The 27,519-nt window shown below is 46.8% G+C and overlaps 1 protein-coding gene across 3 annotated transcripts in view; it reads left to right on the forward strand.

Annotated features, from left to right (window-relative positions):
- Nucleotides 1–27,519, forward strand: part of LOC123482983 (T-complex protein 1 subunit theta-like) — a 49,476-nt gene that overhangs the window by 9,628 nt on the left and 12,329 nt on the right. For 2 of the 3 annotated variants that reach the window (XM_045212240.1, XM_045212239.1), the window contains exon 3: nucleotides 1,362–3,641. In XM_045212240.1, the coding sequence (XP_045068175.1) occupies nucleotides 1,369–3,636 (2,268 nt within the window). In that variant the 5' untranslated portion in view covers nucleotides 1,362–1,368 and the 3' untranslated portion in view covers nucleotides 3,637–3,641. Of the gene's footprint in view, nucleotides 1–1,361; nucleotides 3,642–27,519 lie in introns of those variants that run through there. The other variant, XM_045212241.1, reaches the window with a different exon arrangement.

The following is a 27,519-nucleotide window of genomic DNA, read 5'->3' on the forward strand; positions in this document are numbered from 1 at the left end:
TGTGTGTGAATGGCGCCTTAAGCTTGAATGTTTAGTCAGTGACAGGCTACCCTCGCGTGCCAAGCTTTTAGGGTCTCCTCCTATAACGATGCAGAGAGAACGCTAGAACACAACATCTAACTTACGCTACTAGTCTAGTGACAGAATGACAGAGAACGAATCAGCTCTGAGTCTGATCATCTGAAGAAAATGTAACTTGTTGTTTCCTAATGTTCTAGCTCTCCTACTCTCTCCTCCCCCTCTTTAGAATCTGGGGCTGTCCTGACTGATGACAGGCGGGGAGGTAAACAGTATTTACACGGTGTGATGAGCAATATTTGCTCGACCCAATTGGGGGGGGGGGATCAACTTCAATAATATCTGCAGGCTAGGAAATATACCGTAGGCAATATGTAGCGTAACTCCTAGCCCCTAAACAGTGTGTAGCCTTCTCTGTTGCTTTCCTATTCCTATCCAAGTAACCATGGTCCCAGAGAGATGTTCTCCTCTTTAGTTTAGGACAGCCTCCCAAATTGAGGAGGGTAAGTAGCTGCCTAAATTGAGGAGGGTAAGTAGCTGCCTAAATTGAGGAGGGTAAGTAGCTGCCTAAATTGAGGAGGGTAAGTAGCTGCCTAAATTGAGGAGGGTAAGTAGCTGCCTAAATTGAGGAGGGTAAGTAGCTGCCTAAATTGAGGAGGGTAAGTGGCTGCCTAAATTGAGGAGGGTAAGTGGCACCCTACTTCCTATATAATGCACTACTTAAGAGCAGGCTACTTTTGGGCCCTGGTCAAAGTAGAGCATTATACAGGGAATAGGGTGCTATGGGACGCAGTCTAGGACAGCCTCCTCTCCTGTGCCTGTCCGTCAGAGAGCCCGTCCTCTCCATGTTAATGTCAAACCCTTGTTCCTCCAGGCAGAGCTGAGCAGAGGTACATGGCAGCCACATTCTGTGGACATATGTTAGACTGGGGGGGTTATGTGTGTATGTGTGTGTGTGTGTGTGTGTGTGTGTGTGTGTGTGTGTGTGTAAAGCTCTCACAGGCCATCCACTCTAGAGTTCACTCCTCCGTCACGGTACTACACTACACCGCAGACGTCATGATAAGATCCACTACTCAGTCTGCTCCAGGGAAAATGTTTTTTATTTGGTTTTCTCTGTAACTGTCATGTTGAACTAACCTCCCTCTCTATCTCTTTAGACCCCCACAACATTCTCATTCTCCTCTCTCTAACGTAAAACCCATCTGTACAGTTCCTACCAACTCTCTTTCTCTCTCTGACCTGTTGAGTTGAAGTTGCATACTTTTAATGGCAAAGTGGAGAACTGGAAAAATGCCTGCTAACCTCTCTCTCCATCTCTCGCTCTCTGTCCCTCTTTACAGACTCAACATGAGAATTGACGACCACACCCCAGCAACAGACACTCCCAAAATCCCTAAGATCCCCAGTTGGCCTGGGACCCCTAAACAACGTCCCCAGGAGGCCCTCCTTGTGGAGCCATGTGTGGCCCTGGGCCAGCGTCTCCGCCCCTGCTATGGTCCCAGGGGCTTAGCCAAATCCCTTCTCTTCCGCTTCCCCCACGGCATCACCAACTCACCAGTCACCAGCCCTGACACCCCCTCCGTCCTAAACCACATGGCCCTGGAGGACCCCTCCGCCCTCACCCTGGCCTCCGCAGCCTCTACCCAGGCCAGGGAGCACGGTGATGGGGCTGGGACGGTCCTCCTCCTGGCCGCCTCTCTCCTGACCCAGGCTAAGGACCTACTAACCCTGGGGGTGACTGGGGCTGAGATCCAGGGGGGCTACCGCCAGGCGTGTGGCAGGGCCCTGGCTCTGTTAGAGGGGATGGCCTGTGGGTCCCTGAAGGACCCCAGGGAGGAGCTGGATGTGAGGAACATCCTGGGGCCCTTCCTCTCCTCCTGGCAGCCAGGGTTCGAGGCCCTGCTGACGGGGGTGGTGGCCCGGTGTTGTGTCCACAGCTGGAGACCCATAACTTCTGGTGACCGAGGAGAGGTGTGGGAAGGAGTGACCTTTGACCCCAGCTGTGTCAGAGTGTGTACGGTGCTAGAGAAGGAGATACCAGACCAGGGTTCAGAGACAGAGGATGGACAGATAGAAACAGATGGAGATGGAGAGGAGCTGATACAGACAAAGGGAGAGGAGGAGAGGACTGGAGATGAAGAAGTTCAGATGATGAAGGAGGAGGGAAAAGAGATGGAGAGTGAAGGGACTGCAGAGGCTAGTGAAGAGGAAGTGGAGGAGGGAAAAGAGATGGAGAGTGAAGGGACTGCAGAGGCTAGTGAAGAGGAAGTGGAGGAGGGAAAAGAGATGGAGAGTGAAGGGACTGCAGAGGCTAGTGAAGAGGAAGTGGAGGAGGGAAAAGAGATGGAGAGTGAAGGGACTGCAGAGGCTAGTGAAGAGGAAGTGGAGGAGGGAAAAGAGATGGAGAGTGAAGGGACTGCAGAGGCTAGTGAAGAGGAAGTGGAGGAGGGAGAAAACGAGACGAAGAGTAATGAGTCACTCAGAGAGGAAGAGGTAGAGAACCAAGATCAACAGAGAATATGTCAGAAGGTGGAGGATGCTATGAAACAAATGGAAGATGAAAAAACTAGAAATGAAGAAACTGAGGAGGAGGATGATGGTGTGGAAGAAAACAAGTTTGACGACTGGGTGGATCTGGGCCTGGAGATATGGAGAGAGAGATCCGAAGGAGAAGGAGAGGTATGGAGAGAGGGAGAGAATGAAGGAGAGACAGTGGAGGCAGAGGGTCAGAAGGACAGAAGGGAGGCGAGGAACAGAATTGACAGAAGAGGAGGTCCGTATGAGGTCTTGATCCATGGCAGCTTTGCCAAACTCATGTCCCGCTGCTCCACTCAGAGGCAGATTTACAAGCATATCACCTCGGTCCGCTCTGCCCAACACAGTCGACGACTACACAGGCCTAAAGGGCGTCTGACAAGCCCAACAACCCACCACCACCACTCACCCAAAAAGCCCCACCAGTCACCCAGGAAAACCCCCACCTCCTACCTCAGCCACAGCATCCCTCTCTGGGCCAGCGTGGTAGTGGAGGAGCCCCTGGAGGAGGAGACCTGCTGTAAGGTCACAGTGACTGTCCGTAGCCCAGACCAGGCCCTGCTGGATAGCGCAGATGCTGCTCTGCGTGCCTCCCTGCGGGTTTACTGCTCCCTCCTAGCAGAGCCCAGGGTGGTCCCCGGGGCTGGAGCCTCTGAGGTGGGCTTGTCCGCAGGGCTGACCCAGGATGGGTTAACCCTGGTGGGCATGGAGCAGCTGGCCGTCCATGCCTTCGCCCAGGCCCTGCTGGAGCCAGTCAAAGCCCTGGGAGAGAATGGAGGGACCCCCGCGGACCTGGCCGTGCTGAGAGGATACAAACGCCGATGGAAGGGCAAGATGGAGGGGACCAATGGAGCGTATCAAGGTGTGTTGGACAGGCTAGGGTGTAAGGCTAGTGCCATAGAGAAAGCTACAAAGGCATCACTAGCTGTCCTCACTGAACTCCTGAGCCAGATAGCAGCGGAGGAGGACAAGACCAAAATCTTCTTCCCAGTTACCACAGAACAGGCATGGCTCCCTTCACCGCCCCCATATACACTGCACATACAAGACTTATTCAGGGATTCAGAAGTAGACGATTGAAGTTTAGATTTACCAATAAAATAAACATTAACGAAGAAACCTGGTTCAGCTAATATAACATTCTGTAGGTTAACACATTATTTTGTCCTAACTGATGCTCTGGGTAGAAGTAGGCACAGATCCAGGATCAGCTTATTCTCTCACCAATCCTAACCTGAATCACTGAACCATTAATGGTAAAACACAAAACTGACTTGAGATCAGCATCTAGACCATAACTATACTCCATAACTACAGCATAAATGTATCTATTAGATCTCCAGTATTTAGCTGTAGGCTATGCGTGCTGGTCATTATTGGCAGTATCAGCATCATGCTGGCCCTGCCTCCCCACAGCCCCAGCTCTAACACCATACTGGCCCTGCCTCCCCACAGCCCCAGCTCTAACACCATACTGGCCCTGCCTCCCCACAGCCCCAGCTCTAACATCATACTGGCCCTGCCTCCCCACAGCCCCAGCTCTAACACCATACTGGCCCTGCCTCCCCACAGCCCCAGTTTCAACACCATGCTGGCCCTGCCTCCCCACAGCCCCAGCTCTAACACCATACTGGCCCTGCCTCCCCACAGCCCCAGCTCTAACACCATACTGGCCCTGCCTCCCCACAGCTCCAGCTTCAACACCATACTGGCCCTGCCTCCCCACAGCCCCAGCTCCAACACCATACTGGCCCTGCCTCCCCACAGCCCCAGCTCCAACACCATACTGGCCCTGCCTCCCCACAGCCCCAGCTCTAACACCATACTGGCCCTGCCTCCCCACAGCTCCAGCTTCAACACCATACTGGCCCTGCCTCCCCACAGCCCCAGCTCCAACACCATACTGGCCCTGCCTCCCCACAGCCCCAGCTCCAACACCATACTGGCCCTGCCTCCCCACAGCCCCAGCTCTAACACCATACTGGCCCTGCCTCCTCAAAGCCCCAGCTCCAACACCATGCTGGCCCTGCCTCCCCACAGCCCCAGCTCTAACACCATACTGGCCCTGCCTCCCCACAGCCCCAGCTCTAACACCATACTGGCCCTGCCTCCCCGAGCCAGCCCCCAGCTCTAACACCATACTGGCACTGCCTCCCCCCAGCTTTAACACCATACTGGCCCTGCCTCCCCACACCCCCAGCTTCAACACCATACTGGCCCTGCCTCCCCACTGCCCCAGCTTCAACACCATACTGGCCCTGCCTCCCCACAGCCCCAGCTCTAACACCATACTGGCCCTGCCTCCCCAGCTCCAACACCATACTGGCCCTGCCTCCCCACAGCCCCAGCTTCAACACCATACTGGCCCTGCCTCCCCACAGCCCCAGCTTCAACACCATACTGGCACTGCCTCCCCCCAGCTTTAACACCATACTGGCCCTGCCTCCCCACAGCCCCAGCTTCAACACCATGCTGGCCCTGCCTCCCCACTGCCCCAGCTTCAACACCATACTGGCCCTGCCTCCCCACAGCCCCAGCTTCAACACCATACTGGCACTGCCTCCCCCCAGCTTTAACACCATACTGGCCCTGCCTCCCCACAGCCCCAGCTTCAACACCATGCTGGCCCTGCCTCCCCACTGCCCCAGCTTCAACACCATACTGGCACTGCCTCCCCCCAGCTTTAACACCATACTGGCCCTGCCTCCCCACAGCCCCAGCTTCAACACCATGCTGGCCCTGCCTCCCCACTGCCCCAGCTTCAACACCATGCTGGCCCTGCCTCCCCACTGCCCCAGCTTCAACACCATACTGGCCCTGCCTCCCCACAGCCCCAGCTCCAACACCATACTGGCCCTGCCTCCCCACAGCCCCAGCTCTAACACCATACTGGCCCTGCCTCCCCACAGCCCCAGCTCTAACACCATACTGGCCCTGCCTCCCCACAGCCCCAGCTCCAACACCATACTGGCCCTGCCTCCCCACAGCCCCAGCTCTAACACCATACTGGCCCTGCCTCCCCACAGCCCCAGCTCTAACACCATACTGGCCCTGCCTCCCCACAGCCCCAGCTCTAACACCATACTGGCCCTGCCTCCCCACAGCCCCAGCTTCAACACCATGCTGGCCCTGCCTCCTCAAAGCCCCAGCTCCAACACCATGCTGGCCCTGCCTCCCCACAGCCCCAGCTCTAACACCATACTGGCCCTGCCTCCCCACAGCCCCAGCTCTAACACCATACTGGCCCTGCCTCCCCACAGCCCCAGCTCTAACATCATACTGGCCCTGCCTCCCCACAGCCCCAGTTTCAACACCATGCTGGCCCTGCCTCCCCACAGCCCCAGCTCTAACACCATACTGGCCCTGCCTCCCCATAGCCCCAGCTCTAACACCATACTGGCCCTGCCTCCCCACAGCCCCAGCTCTAACACCATACTGGCCCTGCCTCCTCACAGCCCCAGCTCTAACACCATACTGGCCCTGCCTCCCCACAGCCCCAGCTCTAACACCATACTGGCCCTGCCTCCCCACAGTCCCAGCTCTAACACCTGCAACATATTCTCCATGTCTTCATAGTGATCATAAACACCTGGGGTGGGTGGGTGAATAAATGAAAGGAATAGGAGAGTGTGGGCATATAATAATGTGTTGTGAGAGAATGGCTTGTAAGCAAGTTTTCCATTCAGGAAAGTGAATTGCTATGAACTTAATTTTAAATCTCACCTTGAATTGAATAAATTGAAATAGAATGGAGAAGTGGTTGTGAGCTTGTGTGTATTGATGAGTTAGTGTAGACAACGCACCTACATGGTGCAACATGGACAACTTGCTGTACTTATTTGCATTTCCCACAGTCCTACTGAGAGAGAGACACAGAGAGGAGCATGTTTATTATAAGGATATGCACTAAAACAATCCTAAGATATGTAAACAATGCATTGTGCAGTCCTAAAATAATGAGTCAAGACAAAACCCTACACACAAACAGTCATGTGCTATAAACCATTGATCCATAGTCCATTGAAAACCTTATGGCTCTCCTCAGCACAGCCAATTCATTGGCTCACATCTCAGGGTCATTGAGGATGCATCTCAAATGGCACCCTATTCCCTATATAGTGCACTACTTTTGATCAGAGGCTTTTGTCACTTCTATGGGCCCTGATCAAAAGTACACTAAGAATTTATTTTGCTATCAAGAACCTAAAAGGGTTCTTTGGCTGTCCCCATAGGAGAACCCTTTGAGGAACCCTTTTTGGTTCCAGGTAGAACCCTTTTCAGTTCCATGTAGGACCCTTTCCACAGGGGATTCTACATGGAATCCAAAAGGGTTATATGTGGAACCAAAAAGGAATCTCTTATGGTGACAGCCGAATAACCCTTTTTTCTAAGAGTGTATAGTGCACTAAATAGGGAATAGGGTGCCATTTGGGACACAAGGAGAGTTAGTTATAGAGTTCAGAATGTCACAGTCTCCCATCACTTACAGTTCTCATTCATTCCATTCAGCTCACCTTACCTCACCACACTCTCACACTCACCATTCAGCTCACCTTCTCACTGCTGTCAATTTAGGACAGGCCAGAATGTTGCACCACCACAGTAATTTAAAATTTTTAGTCATTTAGCAGACGCTCTTATCCAGAGCGACTTAGAGTTAGTGAGTGCATAAATTTTTTTTTTTTTCATACTGGCCCCCTGTGGGAATCGAACCCACAACCCTGGCGTTGCAAGCGCCATGCTCTACCAACTGAGCTACACAGGGCCCTGTGTAGTAATAAACTACACTATATATGATATAACGAGACCTTCCTGCCACATTCGATAGAGGCTGTTATTTGATAGAGGGGAGCTCCCTTCTCCGTTCTCTAGAAAGAAACAAGGTAATAACTCAGGGTTATGTCACTCATGATGAAAGACACATATTATTGGGCACGCTGGCTGGTGAACCTATCCCCTTGGAACCCGGCCAGTCCAGGCACACAGCAGAACGGCATGCCATTCGTTCTCCAAGACTTGCAAATACAAGTTAGCTCTAAAGTGTAGAGTTTCTGGACACCTGGGGTGGCACATGTATATGGAATTACAGTCTCATGGTGTTATGGGTGAATTCCCCAATGAGCGTGTATGTTTGTTTACCTGTGTGTGTCATCAGTGTTCTGTGGCAAACCAAGGGAGGACACTGAGATGTGAGTGAATCTGTAAATCTTTGTCTAGACAAGTAGTCCTCCTCCGAGCTTAGAGGGAATTATCCTATAGCTATACACACACAACACACCGTTTGTTATTACCAGCCATCCATATCAATGGAAAAAAACTAGACAATTGTGCAGCATTGAAAACCAGTCGGTCCCTTCTGATTCATACCCAAAACATCTGAGTGAAACTGAGAATCAATTAAATCAATGAAGCCGCCTACCCCCTCCATCCCTCCCTCCCTCCCTCCCTCATAAACTCAGCTATGTGATTACAGGTCGTTGCAGTATTCTATTCCGGAAGCTATTATTAGAGGTTAAATGTTCATTCGTTTGTTGTTTTGTTTTTTTCTCTCTTCCTTTTGTGGCCTTATCTGTGTATGTGGGTTTTTTGGCTGTTTTGAGATCAGATTTCTCTCTCGTGTTTGTTTAATGTCAGGAACAAAGGCTGAATTAACACGTGTGGACTTGAACTCCCTAGGTAGACCTTTTACATCCCTCCACCATGTCGCTCAATCTCTCTATTTTTCTCTCTTTCTCTAAGCAGGCCGCCACTCTTTCCCTTTCTTTACTTTTCTCACTCCCTCCCTTCCTTGTGCCTTCTCTTTTTTACTGTTCACTCTCTTCTTCTGCTTTACTCCCCCTCTCCAAACCCATCATCCCTCTCTTTACATTTCCCTGACTCTTTCATCCTCTCTGTATTCACTTTGCTTTTACATCCCCCCTCCCTCCCCCACTAATTGCCCCTCTCCCTCCTTTCCCCATCTCTTTCTCTCCCTCTTTCAGTTCTCTCTCTTTTGTAGAGAACAGAGAGGGAGGGCTGCCGGGAGTGCTTTCAATAATTAACTAAAAGGAACCAAATGGAAACTAACAAAAACAAGTGACATACAAGCAGATGCTGGTGCCACGCCAAAGGATTCCTCCTGCAACAATGACAGAGGAACTGTTTTGGAGACCATTACATTACCAGACGGTGATAAAAGCCCCGGGCCAGAAAATTACAGACAAATAAATGAATTACTAAAGAACAAGAACAACACAGCAGCCAGCACAAAAACATTGACTACTTTTTAAATTATAAATCAAAACTAAGAATCCAATTTGCGTAATGTAATTGATTTGCTGTTATCTATTATATAATCTAATTTGTGTATTTCATCCCCAAAATTAATGAACTAACCAACGAGGGATTAACATAAAAACGAATTTCGTAATGAAGTCAAAACATCAAACAAAGAAAATTAATTAGATTGCTTATCAATCTACCGTCAGTCAGGAATGTATTTTTCTGAGGGTAGGCTGTGTCTAAGCCCTTTTTCTCTCAGACAGCCCCCCTTCTCTCTTCACCTGAGCAAGAGAATAACTTAGCGAGGAGGAAGAGAGAAAGTTGGGGAGAGCGATGGAAAGCGTGAGAGGGAGCTTGAATGAGACAGAGTAGGCATATACAGTGCATTCGGAAGGTATTCAGACCCCTTTACTTTTTTCCACATTTTGTTACGTTACAGCCTTATTCTAAAATTGATTTTTTTAAACACACTACCCCATAATGTCAAAGCAAATTTTAGCAAATGTATTAAAAAATATACAAAATAAACCTTATTTACATAAGTAGTCAGACCATTTGCTGTGAGACTCGAAATTGAGCTCAGGTGCATCCTGTTTCCATTATTCATCCTTGAGATGTTTCTACAAATTGATTGGAGCCCACCTGTGGTAAATTCAATTGATTGGACATGATTTGGAAAGGCACACACCTGTCTATAGAAGGTCCCATAGTTGACAGTGCATGTAAGAGCAAAAATCAAGCCATGATATCGAAGGAATTGTCCGTAGAGCTCTGAGACAGTATTGTGTCGAGGAACAGATCTGGGGAAGGGTACCAAAACATTTCTGCAGCATTGAAGGTTCCCAAGAACACAGTGGCCTCCAACATTCTTAAATGGAAGAAGTTTGGAACCACCAAGACTCTTCCTAGAGCTGGCCGCCCGGCCAAACTGAGCAATTGGGGGAGAAGGGCCTTGGTGAGGGAGGTGACCAAGAACCCGATGGTGACTCTGACAGAGCTCCAAAGTTCCTATGTGGAGATGGGAGAACCTTCCAGAAGGACAACCATCTCTGCAGCACTCCACCAATCAGGCCTTTATGGTAGAGTGGCCAGACGGAAGCCACTCCTCAGTAAAAGGCACATGACAGGCCGCTTGGAGTTTGCCAAAAGGTACCTAAAGGACTCAGACCATGAGAAACAAGAGTCGCTGGTCTGATGAAACCAAGATTGAACTCTTGGCCTGAATGCCAAGTGTCACATCTGGAGGAAACCTGGCACCATCCCTACGGTGAAGCATGGTGGTGGCAGCATCATGATGTTGGGATGTTTTTCAGCGGCAGTGACTGGGAGACTAGTCAGGATCGAGGGAAAGATTAACAAAGCAAAGTACAGAGAGATCCTTGATGAAAACCTGCTCCAGAGCACTCAGGCCCTTAGACTGGGGCGAAGGTTCACATTCCAAAGGGAGCACGACCCTAAGCACACAGCCAAGACACCACAGGAGTGGCTTCTGGACAAGTCTCTGAATGTCCTTGAGTGGCTCAACCAGAGCCTGGAACCTGATCAAACATCTCTGGAGAGACCTGAAAATAGCGGTGCAGCGACACTCCCCATCCAACCTGACAGATCTTAAGAGGATCTGCAGAGAAGAATGGGAGAAACTCCCCAAATACAGGTGTGCCAAGCTTGTAGCATCAAACCCAAGAAGACTCGAGGCTGTAATCGTTGCCAAACGTGCTTCAACCAAGTACTGAGTAAAGGGTCTGAATACTTATGTTTTTGCTTCGTCATTGTGGGGTATTGTGTGTAGATTGATAAAAAAAAAAAAAAGGTTATCCATTTTTTAATAAGGCTGTAATGTAACAAAGTGGAAAAAGTCAAGGGGTCTGAATACTTTCTGAATGCACTGTATAAAGAGGAAGAGAGCGGTAACAGTGTTGAGTGTAAATACTAGGTGTTGAGACCTAGCCAGTGCTTCTCCACTGCAGAATCTGAGCACAGAGAGGTAGAGAGAAATACATAGAGAGAGCCCGGTCACTTGTTATTCAGTTATTTAGGATGACATCACCACCAACCAGAAGATAAATAAGCTCTCAGTGATGGACCAAAGAATCATCCTTTATATGCTGCGACCACCAGCTCTCTCTCTCACACACACACACACACTGGTACGCGTGCGCACACACACACACACACACTGGTGCGCACACACACACACACACACTCTGAAGCATGCATGCTCATGCTTACACACACAGGTGGTCATGCTGGCACGCACACACACATAAACACACACACACACAATCATAAATTATAATCAAACGTTGTCATGGACAACCAACCACATGGTTTAACCAATCTAAAGACCTCCAGCAGTTTTGCAAGTGTCCAATATAAATGAGCGTTTGGCAGATCCAGTGTGATTCTAAATGATGCCCCACACAAACCTAATTTAAATCTCAATCCATCTCCATTTATTATGAATTAACCACTATTACTATGGTTACTACCCCAAGAAGGAATGATATCTCCATATTATTTGTTTTTCCTCATCTTTAAAGTGCAGGGCGTTGGTTAAGACCAGACCTTAGCCTGAATGTCACCCTCCAGTGTTGTCACCTCCATCCCGCTCATGCCCCCCTTGGCCTAGCTATAGTTTGTACACCAGATAATGTGATATAGCCAAAGATCTTTGGTGTCCATTACTGGATGTTACAGGTTTGCCTATACAAAACACTGCCATAGATTCTTCAACTAACCTGGTATTGGCTATACTCTCTTCATTCTCCATTCTGAAAAAAAGATTCATCTTATAAATATCAGTGTCCAGTTGCAGGTGGTTCTACAAACACCAGAGAGAACTCAAAGACAGTAATCCATGTTTTGTACCGCACAAGGAGGTTCTTCGCCATTTTAGCTGCAGCACATCTAGAATTTCCCAGCATCTTTGCTGGAACTAATCGTTTCTAGCGACGCGGCCACGTGTGGAAGTAGATGACAGAGCGTCACACAGCGCGACCAAAACAAAGATCTACACACATGCAAGAGGCATATCTCATTCGATACATGGAATTACTATCTTTCTGAGTTGTCTGGGGTGTTTATAGAAGACAAACAAACAACTCAAACGGAAGTACCAGTGATGTGCTCAATACGGAAGTGGTCCAAAGAAGCTGCTGCTAAGCTACAGGACTGTTTCGCTAGCACAGACTGGAATATGTTCCGGGATTCATCCGATGGCATTGAGGAGTTTACCATATCAGTCACCGCCTTCATTAATAAGTACATTGATGATGTCATCTCTACAGTGATCGTATGTACAGTACATATCCCAACCAGAAGCCCTTGATTACAGACAACATCCATACTGACCTAAAGGCTAGAGCTGCTGCGTTCAAGGAGCTGGACACTTATAAGAAATCCCGTTACGCCCTCCGACGAACCATCAAACAGGACTAAGATCGAGACCGACTACACCAGCTCTGACGCTCGTCGGATGTGGCAGGGCTTGCAAACTATGATCTAATTCAAAGGGAAACCCAGCCGAGAGCTGCCCAGTGACGCGAGCCACTGAACCATGCATGTGAGCACCAGCTGTTCCAGACGACTGTGTGATCTCGCTCTCCGTAGCTGACGTAAGACCTTTAAACAGGTTAACATTCACAAGGCCGCAGGGCCAGACGGATTACCAGGACGCGTACTCCGAGCATGCGCTGACCAGCTGGCAAGTGTTTTCACTGACATTTTCAACCTCTCCCTGACCCAGTCTATAATGCCTACATGTTTCAAGCAAACCACCATAGAACGCCCAAAGTAACCTGTCTAAATGACTATCGCCCCGTAGCACTCCCATCTGTAGCCATGAAATGCTTTGAAAGGCTGGTCATGGCTCACATCAACACCCAGAAACCCTGGAACCACTCCAATTTGCATACCGCCCCAACAGATCCATAGATGACGCAATCCCAATTGTACTCCACACTGCCGTTTGCCACCTGGACAAAAGGAACACCTACGTGAGAATGCTGTTCGTTGACTACAGCTCAGCGTTCAACACCATAGTGCCCTCCAAGCTCATCACTAAGCTAAGGACCCTGGGACTGAACACCTCCCTCTGCAAGTGAATCCTGGACTTCCTGACAGGCCACCCCCAGGTGGTCAGGGTAGGCAACAGCACATCCGCCACGCCGACCCTCAACATGGGGGCCCCTCAGGGGTGCGTGCTTAGTCCCCTCCTGTACTTCCTGTTTACCCACAAATGCATGGCCACACACAACTCCAACGCCATTAAGTTTGCCGACAACATGACGGTGGTAGGCATGATCACCGATGACGATAAGACAGTCTATAGGGAGTGTGGTGCCAGGACAACAACCTCTCCCTCATCGTCAGCAAGACAAAGGAGCTTATCGTGGACTACAGGAAACGGAGGGCTGAACACGCCCCCATTCACATCGACAGGGCTGTAGTGGAGCGGGTCGAGAACTTCAAGATCCTCAGTGTCCATATCACTAAGGACCTATCATCATCCAAACATACCGACACAGTCGTGAAGAGGGCACGACAACGCCTCTTCCCTCCCAGGAGGCTGAAAACATTTGGCATGGGCCCTCAGATCCTCAAAATGTTATACAGCTGCACCGTTGAGAGCACCTTGACTGGCTGCTTCACCTCTTGTTATGATAACTGCTTGGCATCCGACCGCAAGGCGCTACAGAGGGTAGTGCGTATGGCCCAGTACATCACTGGAGCCAAACTCCGTGCCATCCAAGACCTCTATACAAAGGGGTGTCAGAGGAAAGACCTAACAATTGTAAAGACGCCAGCCACCTAAGTCATAGACTTTCTCTGCTACCGCACGGCAAGCGGTACCGGAGCGCCAAGTCTGGGTCCAAATGGCTCCTGAACAGCTTCTACCCCCAAGCCATAAGACTGCTGAACAGTTAATCAAATGGCTACCAGGACTATTTACATTGACCCCCTTTATTATTATTTGTAATACTTTTTTTCTTTGCACCGACTCTCTTGCACTGGCACTATGCACACTCACTAGACTCTACCCAAACACTCACACATACTACACTGACACTCCAACACACACACACACACACACACATGCATATTGACGCCATACACACACACAGACACACTCACACATGGACACACTTTCACACACTAACACTCTTCACACATGCTGCTACTACTCTGTTGATTATCTATTATGATTGCTTAGTCACTTTTACCCCTACCTACATGTACATATTACCTCAACTACCTCATACTCCTGCACATTGTCTTGATATTGGTACTCCTTGTATATAGCCACGTTATTGTTATTTTATTGTGTTACTATTTAGTTTTTTTGGGGCACATATTTCTCTTACGGTAAAGTCTACACCTGTTGTATTCTGCGCATGTGACCAATACAAAATTAGATTGATGTAAACCTGTAATTATGCAATTGCTAAAATCTGTTTAATTGGCTTTCTTACGAACATCTTTTATTGAGGAAGCGCTCCTTTCTTTCAACACAAAACCATAGTTCATTATCAGCCTACGGAGCAGATAAAAGAATGACGCCAACATCTGTTTGTCTATGCTGATGTGAATTGAAGGGCAAAAGTGAAAGTTAGATTTTTACAGCAAGTTAATTAAAATGTATTTCGCTCTCTCTCCACCACTTTCCTCTGGCTTGTTTAACAGGGGAACTGAGGCTTTTTCTCTTTGCTCAGACGTGGCAAAGAAAGTTCTGGAAGTCTGTCTGTTCGTCATTTGGATAGTTTGTTTCCAACCCAGAGCAACACACTGAAGTCCAGGCGCTTTCCCCTTTTCCAGTAATGTCTAACATTCCATGGTGGCAATGGCAATGAAGCCGCAAGCAAACAATCAACAATTGTTTCAAGGTTTGGGAAGTCATGTCTGTCTGTAGGCTATAAATGTAGCCGATGTCAGAATACATATACCGGTACATTAATATTCTGTGTTCGTCTGTAGCTCAGCTGGTAGAGCACGGCGCTTGTAACGCCAAGGTAGTGGGTTCAATCCCCGGGACCACCCATACACAAAAATGTATGCACGCATGACTGTAAGTCGCTTTGGATAAAAGCGTCTGCTAAATGGCATATTATTATTATTATTATTATTATTATTATTATTATTATTATGCATTTCTATTGCACAATCGGCAGAACAACCATCTGAGAAATATAGAAGCCTACAGGCTACAGTAAACTTTTATTGAAGTAGGTGAATAAAATTATGTCCATAGCCTACGATAAATTCCCAATGGGTCCCTCAGGTCCCAACACAGCTGGAGCTGCAGTTCCAGTCCCAGTCGTGTGGGTTCGCTAACGGCTTTTTCTGTGTCATCTAATTTAAGTGGCCCCATGCTCCCATGTCTACATCTGCCCGCCGAGAAGCCCAAGCACTGTTTTATAGTGCCGTTCCAGCCCGACCTCCCAAACCTCGTCCTTCTGTATTTTCTTAACTCTCTTTTCCCCCCAACTGGCCTCGATTTCCTTGTTCTTAACACTGTAAAACGCCAGACAGCAAGGAAAACACGGGTACATAGATTTGACTTGTAGCCATCAATATAGAGACAGCATAATAACCATAGCTTATGGCCAAAGAGCAAATTGATTAATGGATGTAGGCTACAAATATAGCTGTAAAATCGATAGATCTAGAGATGGTCTAAGAAGGAGAGAAGTGGCTGGAGATGGAGGATGGTAGTGATAACAGCAGACCTGCCTGCCTGTTGACCACCAGGGCAGAGCAATCAGCCTGGACATGACAGCCTGTAGAACCCAGCCAATTATTTACCTCTGTCTAATCAATAGAGCACTTCCCGAGATAGCCATCAGCAGCACAATCACTATACCACACACACTAGAGCACACCCTGAAGTGCACACACATACACTAGAATCCACGTGTACACACACACTGAAGCACACACACCTCTATACCAGATCCAACCGCAGGCACGTATTGTTACTTGAAGATAAACTACCGTTACAATTTACATATCCATCATCTTCTCACATGTCTAGGATGGTGTAGTGTCATCTTACACGCAGCCACACAGACACACATATCACAACATATCATCCACATGTACTGCTGCTTACACTCAGCCTCATGACATGTATGACACAATATCACACAGACACACACACACACACACAGAACATGAACACCCTAATGATGATGAGCCCACCCTGTTAGGCGGAAGATGGTGTGTGTGTGTGTGTGTGTGTGTGTGTGAAGCCACAGCCCACGGGTGGGATGAGTGTAACATGAGGGGTCTTAACCCATCCTTGGGGACCATCCAGCGGTGCCTGGAAGCCTCACACTGGTTCACAGTCAACAATGTTCGTAATGAGCGCCGACGCACATTTAAACACCAGGTGATTCATAAAGGGTCAGGCAGCGCCACGGTTAAACAAGTCCCCAGGGAAACACAGATGGAAACCCGAGAGTGCTCTCTCAGTCAGCGGGAACTAAAGATCAGGTGATTGACATCCTTCAGAGCCATATAGGGGGTTGCACTTTGACCACCAGTGTACCTTCATACCCACCTTTATCCCCCACTCCGCCCTATACATTCCTGTCCATGTCTCTGCGACTATCACTTTCCCCCTTTACTACATATGCTCTAAACACTCTTCCCTCTCTCCTCCAGCCCATACACTCATGTCAATGTGTATGTGGCTAGCACCTTACCCCCTAAGCCCTCTAACCTTCACCCTATACACTCCTGTCAATGTGTCTGTCTACCACTGCCTCCAGCCCTGTTCTTCCCCTACCAGGTGTTCTTGTCTGATAGAGAGCTCACTCTTCACATGTAATCCATTTAGAAGACTGTTACGTATACTGTTCTTGGCTGTAACTGGGGTTAAATGGCGCTATAGCTGAGGGCCACAACAGTAGAATCGAAATCTACACCTCAGAATGATGGCTATTACTGGTAATGTCAACTGGGCCTTTAGCTGTAGTACTCCCTCAGTGCCTTTTTCTTTCTTTCTCTCTCCATTTCTCCCTCTCTCCCTCTCTGTAGAGCATTTTTCCCTACAACCATTCTCTCCAACCTCCCGCTGTGTCATGTTTCTCCAGTGAATCGAATGTTTCTCCACTCCTCCATTCAGTCTAGCCCCATCTCTCATCACCTCGCCCACATCTCTCCATCCCTCTGTCCCTCCATTCCTCTGTCCCTCCATCACTCCATCTCAGTGCACCTGATGTGTAGTTCTCTCTGACCTCCTCCCAAGCCACAGGGACCCACCACTACTCCCTCCATTTCTCTCCATCCATATTTTTTCTCTCTCTTTCTTGGTGGCGAATCAAATTTCATATTCCAGCGTAGCCGCGTGCCAGCGACACGAGACATAAAGCAGGTAAAAGACCTTCGCCATAAAACTTAATTGAGTTTCCTTATGAATACATAAAACAATCCCTACACCACCATCCCTCTCTCCCCTCCCCTCTCCACTCCTCCATCCCTTACTCCTGAGGCCCATAAGCAGATTTTTGGAGGCCGTTCAGGACAAACAGAGAGTGTGTAACGGTGTGTGTGTTTGTCTATCTGTCTGTCTTTCAGCAGCTGCCCATATAGAACCAACTGGATCTGGTTTTACATGTCTATCTGGACAGAGTCAACGGTTCAATCCCCCCTAGTGGCTGATGTTTAGTGGGCCCGGCTCCCAGGTTGTCCTCAATCATCCCAATCAGCCAAACCTGAAGACCAGGAGCTCTGGTGTGTCTGCTGTGACTCGCCAAAGAGCTGGTCCGAGAGGGGTAAGAGACGGGAGAGAGGGGGGAGTAGGGTTGGGAGAGACGGGAGCTGGTGTGTCTGACCCGCCAAAGAGCTAGTCCGAGAGGGAAAGAGAGGGGGAAAGGGAGAGCTTGTTTAGTGGTGCTGAAATCACAGACACATCTGCTGTACGTCTCAAATGTTTCCTGCAGGCCTGTAAAAGTGGACAGAGCTGACCGTGGCAGTGTGTGTGTATGTTGGGAGTGGGGTGCGAGTGTTTTATATTTTATATCAGTGTTCATAAGCCGTGTTCCAACAAACACAGGTGTGCACACACACATACTTCTCAAAATGGGGCATTAATTGTGTCCAATGTGTCATCCACTATTGCAACAGCCAGAAAGCTCCCAGCACATAGCGTTGACAGCTGTCTTCATAGAAATAAAATATAACTCTCAACCCAACCCCCAAAAAGGCATCACTCAGGTGTGACTCAGATCTTGCAGGGAACAGACGTTATAACATAAAATAAGCACGTCCACCCCTCTCACCCCCCTCCTTCCTCTCCTCCACCCATTCTCTCCTCTCCCCTCTCTCTGCCAGCCGCCCAGCTGGTACTGTCATGTCAGATAGGCTGGAACAGACCGAGAGAGAAGAGGCTGGGAGCGGAAAGAGGAATAGTCGAATAGTCATTCCATGTCATTTCAGCAAGCCATGACACCCACCAGATTGTTCTGAAATAGTTTATGTAGTTAGAAAAAGGTAAGATTAGCATTACTGAAACATTATTTAGTTGAAATGTAATTTGATCTCAGGAAATCAAGCTAAATGTTTGCACCCAAATTGGCCTTTTTTATTTATAGGATTCAGATAATATTCAATAAATAATAGTACCCAACATCCGATTTGGACCAAACTTCTTCCTACCAATGAGTAAGACATGAGGAATCCCCAAAAAATTGTAGTAAGAAGCTGTGGCTTGGAGTATTGCTTCTCCATACTATCTAATGTATTCCCTGTGAATATGCAGATGTTTTTTTTCCGCTGTTAAGATACATTTGTCGCTGAAGTCACTTATTTACCATAAAGTAGTGTACCGCCACACTCTTTTCTCAATTTTGCTGGTCTCTTGTGTTTATTAAATAGATCACATTTCCTTTGCAACTTTGGGTAGAAAACCAATAGATTTAGCTCGTGATTCAAAAACATTGTGTGGTCATCATCCTCAGAATTCAAGCCAGTCCTCCATGAAAGCAATTTAGTTTTTCCTTCTTTCACGCTTAATCTGTGTCCGGGAAATGGCCCCCTTGTGTGTGGTTTATTCCCTTCTAAAAAGGTCTGTATCAGTTACTGTTTGTCATGCGTCTGGGTGTAGAGGTAGGATGGAATCAGGCGCAGGACACAGAACTATAATAACGAAGTTCTTTACTGGAACAAAATAGCAGAGCAAATCCTCCACGCAGGGAAGAGCAAAATACCAGCTCACCAAAAGACATCAAAACAACGAACAATCACGCACAACACCATGAGGGAACCAGAGGGTAAAATAGGGAAACAAATTAACATAATGGGTAACAGGTGTGATCAATACAGACAAGAAAAGTGTAACACAGAAAACATTGATCGGTGGCAGCTAGTACTCCGGTGACGACGAACGCCGAAGCCTGCCCGAGCAAGGAGGAGGGGCAGCCTCGGCTGAATTTGTGACACTGTTAGACCATTCTTGATGAACAAGCAAACCAATCGGACCAATCGGAATCCATACTTCAAGTTTTGTTTTGATCACGATGACTGGGATATGGTCTGGGTTGCCTCTGAGAATAACATTGACGTATACACAAACACGGTGACTGAGTTCATCAGGATGTGTATAGGGGATGTTGTTCCCACTTTGACTGTTAAAACCTACCCAAACCAAAAACTGTAGATAGATGGCAGCATTCGTGCAAAACTCAAAGCGCGAACCATCGCATTAAACCACGGCAAGGTGACTAGGAATTTGGTTGAAAACAAACAGTGTAGTTATTCCCTCCGTAAGGCAATCAAACAGGCAAAACATCAGTACAGAGACTAAGTGGAGTCGCAATTCAACGGCTCAGACACAAGACGTATGTGGCAGGGCCTACAGACAATCACGGATTACAAAGGGAAACCAGCCACGTCTTTCTCCCGGACAAGCTAAACACCTTCTTCGCCCGCTTTGAGGATAACATAGTGCCACCGATGCGGCCTGCTCCCAAGGACTTTGGGCTCTCGTTCTCCATGGCTGACGTGAGTAAGACATTTCAGCGTGTTAACACTCGCAAGGCTGCCGGCCCAGGCGGCAACCCTAGCTGTGTCCTCAGAGCATGTGCAGACCAGCTGACTGGAGTGTTTACGGACATATTCAATCTCTCCCTATCCCAGTCTGCTGTCCCCACTTGCTTCAAGATGTTCCTGTACCCAAGAAAGGAAAGGTATCTGAACTAAATGACTATCGCTCCGTAGCAATCACTTCTGTCATCATGAAGTGCTTTGAGAGGCTAGTTAAGGATAATATCAACTCCACCTTACCTGACACCCTAGACCCATTTCAATTTGCATACCGCCCCAGTAGATCCACAGACGATGCAATCGCCATCGCACTGCACACTGCCCTATCCCATCTGGACAAGAGGAATACCTATGTAAGAATGACCTCAGTGCATTCGGATAGTATTCAGACCCCTTGACTTTTTCCACATTTTGTTACGTTACAGACTTATTCTAAAATTTATTAAATAGTTTTTTTTCCTCATCAATCTACACACAATACCCCATATTGACAAAGCAAAAACAGAAATTTAGAATTGTTTGCTTATGTATTAAAAATATAAAACTGAAATATCACATTTACGTAAGTATTCAGACCCTTTACTCAGTACTTTGTTGAAGCACCTTTGGCAGCGATTACAGCCTCAAGTCTTCTTGGGTGTGACGCTACAAGCTTGATACACCTGTATTTGGGGAGTTTCTCCCATTTTTCTCTGCAGATCCTCTCAAGATCGGGTTCAAGTCCAGAATCTGGCTGGGCCACTCAAGGACATTCAGAGACTTGTCCCGAAGAGACTCCTGCGTTGTCTTGGCTGTGGCATTAGGGTTGTTGACCTGTTGGAAGGTGAACCTTCACCCCAGTCTGAGGTCCAGAGCGCTCTGGAGCAGGTTTTCATCAAGGATCTCTCTGTACTTTGCTGCATTCATCTTTCCCTCAATCCTGACTAGTCTCCCAGTCCCTGCCACTGAAAAACATCCCCACAGCATGATGCTGCCACCACCATGCTTCACCGTAGGGATGGTGCCAGGTTTTCTCCAGACGTCACCGCTTGGCATTCAGGACAAAGACCATAAAGGCCTGATTGGTGGAGTGCTACAGAGATGGTTGTCCTTCTGGAAGGTTCTCCCATCTCCACAGAGGAACTCTGGAGCTCTGTCAGGGTGACCATCGGGTTCTTGGTCACCTCCCGCACCAAGGCCCTTCTCCCCTGATTGCTCAGTTTGGCCGGGCGGCCAGCTCTAGGAAGGGTCTTGGTGGTTCCAAACTTCTTCCATTTAAGAATGATGGAGGCCACTGTGTTTTTGGGAACCTTCAATGCTGCATAAATGTTTTGGTACCCTTCCCCAGATCTGTGCCTCGACACAGCTCCTGTCTCAGAGCTCTATGGACAATTCTTTCGACCTCATGGCTTGGTTTTAGCTCTTACATGCACTGTCAACTGTGGGACCTTGTATAGACAGGTGTGTGCCTTTCCAAATCATGTCCAATCAATTGAATTGACCACAGGTGGACTCCAATAAAGTTGTAGAAACATCTCAAGGATGATCAATGGAAACAGGATGCACCTGAGCTCAATTTCGAGTCTCATAGCAAAGGGTCTGAATAATTATGTAAATAATGTATTTCTGTTTTTAAGGTTTTATAAATTTGCCAAAAGTTATAAAAACCTGTTTTTGCTTTGTCATTATGGGGTATTGTGTGTAGATTGATGAGGGTTTTTATTGATTTAATAAATTTTAGAATAAGGCTGTAACGTAACAAAATGTGGAAAAAGGGAAGGGGTCTGAATACTTTCCGAATGCACTGTACATAGACATGGAATCACTGGTCACTTTAATAATGTTTACATACGGTTTTACTAATTTCATATGTATATACTGTATTCTACTGTATTTTAGTAAATGCCACGCCGACATTGGTCGTCCTAATATTTATATATTTCTTAATTCCATTCTTTTACTTTTAGATTGGTTTGTATTGTTGTGAATTGTTAGACACTACTGCTCTGTTGGAGCTAGGAACACAAGCATTTCGCTACACCCGCAATAACATCTGCTAAATATGTGTATGTGACCAATAACATTTTATTTGATTTGATTAGGCTCCAGCAGTTCTAATGTTTTCAATGTTATGGTCTTCGATGGTAAAAGTCCCAAACAAACATAGTGATTTGCAATGGAAAGAATGGTATTGGGTTCCGTAAGGGTTGTCACAACATTTTAGTCCCTAGCCAATTTCCCCATAAAAGTTTTGGGCTTGTAGGAAAAGTCTTCATATGAGAATTGCACCCTCTCAGAGAGCTGCCACATGTCGGACTAGTGAAGGAGAGTTGGGATAAAGTATTAGTTTGCTAAGAGAAGGACAAACCTGTCAGAAAACTACTTAAGTACTAGTTACACATTTAGTTTGGTAATGTTTTACACCTTATGGTAAATTGTGACAGCTAACAACAATAACAAAAACTTAGTGCAATTGATTTGACATTAATTTACTATGTCATTTAGGTTGATACTTTTATTTATTTATTTTACCTTTATTTAACCAGGTAAACCAGTTGAGAACAAGTTCTCATTTACAACTGCGACCTGGCCAAGATAAAGCAAAGCAGTGCGATAAAAACAACAACACAGAGTTACATATGGGGTAAAACAAAACAAAGTCAAAAATATAACAGAAATACATATATATACAGTGTGTGCAAATGTAGCAAGTTATGGAGGTAAGGCAATAAATAGGCTATAGTGCAAAATAATTACAATTAGTATTAACACTGGAATGATAGATGTGCAAGAGATGATGTGCAAATAGAGATACTGGGGTACAAATGAGCAAAATAAATAACAATAAAGGGATGAGGTAGTTGGGCGGGCTAATTTCAGATGGGCTGTGTACAGGTGCAGTGATCGGTAAGGTGCTCTGACAACTGATGCTTAAAGTTAGTGAGGGAGATAAGTGTCTCCAGCTTCAGAGATTTTTGCAATTTGTTCCAGTCATTGGCAGCAGAGAACTGGAAGGAATGGTGGCCAAAGGAGGTGTTGGCTTTGGGGATGACCAGTGAGATATACCTGCTGGAGCGCAGACTACGGGTGGGTGTTGCTATGGTGACCAATGAGCTAAGATAAGGCGGGGATTTGCCTAGCAGTGATTTATAGATGGCCTGGAGCCAGTGGGTTTGGCGACGAATATGTAGTGAGGACCAGCCAACAAGAGCGTACAGGTCACAGTGGTGGGTAGTATATGGGGCTTTGGAGACAAAACGGATGGCACTGTGATAGACTACATCCAATTTGCTGAGTAGAGTGTTGGAGGCTATTTTGTAAATGACATCGCCGAAGTCAAGGATCGGTAGGATAGTCAGTTTTACGAGGGCATGTTTGGCAGCATGAGTGAAGGAGGCTTTGTTGCGAAATAGGAAACCGATTCTAGATTTAACTTTGGATTGGAGATTCTTAATGTGAGTCTGGAAGGAGAGTTTACAGTCTAACCAGACACCTAGATATTTGTAGTTGTCCACATACTCTAGGTCAGACCCGTCGAGAGTAGTGATTCTAGTCGGGTGGGCGGGTGCAAGCAGCGTTCGGTTGAAGAGCATGCATTTAGTTTTACTAGTGTTTAAGAGCAGTTGGAGGCTACTGAAGGAGTGTTGTATGGCATTGAAGCTCGTTTGGAGGTTTGTTAACACAGTGTCCAATGAAGGGCCAGATGTATACAAAATGGTGTCGTCTGCGTAGAGGTGGATCTGAGAGTCACCAGCAGCAAGAGCGACGTCATTGATATACACAGAGAAAAGAGTCGGTCCAAGAATTGAACCCTGTGGCACCCCCATAGAGACTGCCATAGGTCCAGACAACAGGCCCTCCGATTTGACACATTGAACTCTATCTGAGAAGTAGTTGGTGAACCAGGCAGTCATTTGAGAAACCAAGGCTATTTAGTCTGCCAATAAGAATGCGGTGGTTGACAGAGTCGAAAGCCTTGGCCAGGTCAATGAAAACGGCTGCACAGTACTGTCTATTATCGATCGCGGTTATAATATCGTTTAGGACCTTGAGCGTGGCTGAAGTGCACCCATGACCAGCTCGGAAACCGGATTGCATAGCGGAGAAGGTACGGTGGGATTCGAAATGGTCGGTGATCTGTTTGTTGACTTGGCTTTCAAAAACTTTTGAAAGGCAGGGCAGGATGGATATGGGTCTGTAACAGTTTGGATCTAGAGTGTCACCCCCTTTGAAGAGGGGGATGACCGCAGCAGCTTTCCAATCTCCGGGGATCTCAGACGTTACGAAAGAGAGATTGAACAGGCTAGTAATAGGGGTTGCGACAATTTCGGCGGCTAGTTTTAGAAAGAAAGGGTCCAGATTGTCTAGCCCAGATGATTTGTAGGGGTCCAGATTTTGCAGCTCTTTCAGAACATCAGCTGTCTGGATTTGTGTGAAGGAGAAGCGGGGGGGGCATGGGCAAGTTGCAGCGGAGGGTGCAGAGCTGGTGGCCGGGGTAGTGGTAGCCAGGTGGAAAGCATGGCCAGCCGTAGCAAAATGCTTGTTGAAATTCTCGATTATTGTAGATTTATCGGTGGTGATAGTGTTTCCTAGCCTCAGTGCAGTGGGCAGCTGGGAGGAAGTGCTCTTATTTTCCATGGACTTTACAGTGTCCCAAAACTTTTTGGAGTTAGTGCTACAGGATGCAAATTTCTGTTTGAAAAAGTTAGCCTTTGCTTTCCTAACTGCTTGTGTATATTTGTTCCTAACTTCCCTGAAAAGTTGCATATCGCGGGGGCTATTTGATGCTAATGCAGTACGCCACAGGATGTTTTTGTGCTGGTCAAGGGCAGTCAAGTCTGAGGAGAACCAGGGGCTATATCTGTTCTTAGTTCTGTATTTTTTGAATGGGGCATGTTTATTTAAGATTGAGAGGAAATTACTTTTAAAGAACAACCAGGCATCCTCTACTGACGGAATGAGATCTATATCCATCCAGGATACCTGGGCCAGGTCAATTAGGAAGGCCTGCTCGATGAAGTGTTTTTGGGAGCGTTTGACAGTGATGAGGGGTGGTCGTTTGACCGCGGACCCGTTACGGACGCAGGCAATAAGGCAGTGATCGCTGAGATCCTGGTTGAAGACAGTGGAGGTGTATTTAGAGGGTAAGTTAGTCAGGATGATATCTATGAGGGTACCCATGTTTACGGATTCAGGGTTGTACCTGGTAGGTTCGTTGATAATTTGTGTGAGATTGAGGGCATCTAGTTTAGATTGTAGGATGGCCGGGGTGTTAAGCATATCCCAGTGCTATGTTGTCATGTATAAAGCCCTATAAAAAAAAATCCCACTGTACCTAAAACATAATTATTAAACTTTAGACTTATGAGTTACCACACCCGGTCTCAGGGATGGCTAACTCTGGAAATGCCTTTGGTCTCTACTGAGTTAGGTAAATCAGCTTTTGGTTTTCTTGCACCTTATTTGTGGAACAATGTTCAAAATATTCTTAAATTGGATGTTTTGATGCCTTTAGGGCAATTCAGAAAGCAGATTGAGGACCTTATTACTGATGAATGTGTTTGGTTTTTATGACCGTGTTTTTCTTTCTTTCTGCTTGCATTTTGTATTCATATTTTCTGGTATTTCTGTAATGAAGGGCTAATCTGTAAAAGAGACCTTGGTCTCAGTATGACTACCTGATAAAATGAAGGTACATTAAAAAAAATAATCAGACACATTTCAGCATGGAATTAAACATCAAGGTAGGTATTCAGGTAGGAATCATGTAACTAATAATCAAACAGTGCAGATATCAATTGCCATAGTCAACTCAATCATCTTTTTCCTGCCAAGGTACGATTTACACTCCTTCCTCCTTCTCTTCCAAACCTCTCCTTTCAACTTTAAAGGGTCTTTTCATTTATTGGCTGGCCCATTCTCCTCCCCCTCGGTTGTGCCGCCACAAGCTGTAATTAATAAAATAACAAATTATTCTTCTAGTAGCTAATGACACAAAAAGCTCACTGAGATGTTTCATTACATGACAGATGTGCTTATAGGCCTTGTTATGAAAACAGAATGACATTTACACACACACAGTGAAAGAGGGCAATGCACCCACAGTGAGAGAGAGCAATGGAGTGGGAGGAGTCTGCGCTGGGCTGATCGGTTAATCTAGCTAACGTTATTTAGCTAGCTAGCTACATGGTTGACACAGCAGCAAGCTTAGCCAGTTTATCTAATGGCAACCTAATTTGATAGATAGCTAGTTAGCTATTGCCACATACATCTGATTAATCTGTTCACTCGTTATGCTAAGGGGGCTAGTTAACTTAGCCAAAAAGGGGATTAAAAACAAGAGATTAAACATTCTGTCAGATTCTGGGTTAGCCAAAGCAAACTAGCTAGCTAGCTAGCCATTTCATTTGCACTTGTCCTCAAAACACAATTTCAACAGCAGAATTAAATCAGAGAAATACTTATCTTACTACAGAAATATACTGAACAAAAATATCAACATAACATGTAAAGTGTTGGTCCCAAGTTTCATGAGCTGAAATAAAAGATCCCAGAAATGTTCCATATGCACAATAATCTTATTTCTCCAAAATGTTGTGCACAAATTTGTTTACATCCCTGTTAGTGAGCATTTCTTCATTGCCAAGATAATCCATTCATCTGACAGGTGTGGCATATCAAGAAGCTGATTAAACAGCATGGTCATTACACAGGTGCACCTTGTGCTGGCGACAATAAAAGGCCACTCTAAAATGTGCAGTTTTGTCACACAACACAATGCCACAGATGTCTCAAGTTTTGAGGGAGCGTGCAATTGGCATGCTGACTGCAAGAATGTCCACCAGAGCTGTTGCCAGAAAATGGAATGTTAATTTCTCTACCAATGTTGTTTTAGAGAATTTGGCAGTACGCCTCACAACCGCAGACCACGTGTATGGCGTCGTGTGGGCGAGCGGTTTACTGATGTCAACGTTGTGATCAGAGTGCCCCATGGTGGCGATGGGGTTATGGTATGGGCAGGCATAAGCTAAAAATGTCCCAGTTCTTCCATGGCCTGCATACTCACCAGACATGTCACCCATTGAGCATGTTTGTATTTGTATTTATTATGGATCCCCATTAGCTGCTGCGAAGGCAGCAGCTACTCTTCCTGGGGTCCAGCAAAATTAAGGCAGTTATACAATTTAAAAACATTACAATACATTCACAACAGATTTCACAACACACTAAGTGTGTGCCCTCAGGCCCCTACTCTACTACCACATATCTACAACACAAAATCCATGTGTACGTGTTTGTATAGTGCCTATGTTATTGTGTGTGTGTGTATGCATGTGTCTGTGCCTATATTTGTGTTGCTTCACAGTCCCCGCTGTTCCATAAGGTTTATTTTGATCTGTTTTCTAAATCAAATTTTACTACTTGCATGAGTTACTTGATGTGGAATAGAGTTCCATGTAGTCATGGTTCTATGTAGTGCTGTGCGCCTCCCATAGTCTGTTCTGGACTTGGGGACTGTGAAGAGACCTCTGGTGGCATGTCTTGTGGGGTATGCATGGGTGTCCGAGCTGTGTGCCAGTAGTTCAAACAGACAGCTCGGTGCATTCAACATGTCAATACCTCTCACAAATACAAGTAGTGATGAAGTCAATCCCTCCTCCATTTTGACCTAGGAGAGAT

Source organism: Coregonus clupeaformis, unplaced genomic scaffold, assembly GCF_020615455.1.
Source record: "Coregonus clupeaformis isolate EN_2021a unplaced genomic scaffold, ASM2061545v1 scaf0001, whole genome shotgun sequence".
Lineage (NCBI taxonomy): Eukaryota > Metazoa > Chordata > Actinopteri > Salmoniformes > Salmonidae > Coregonus > Coregonus clupeaformis.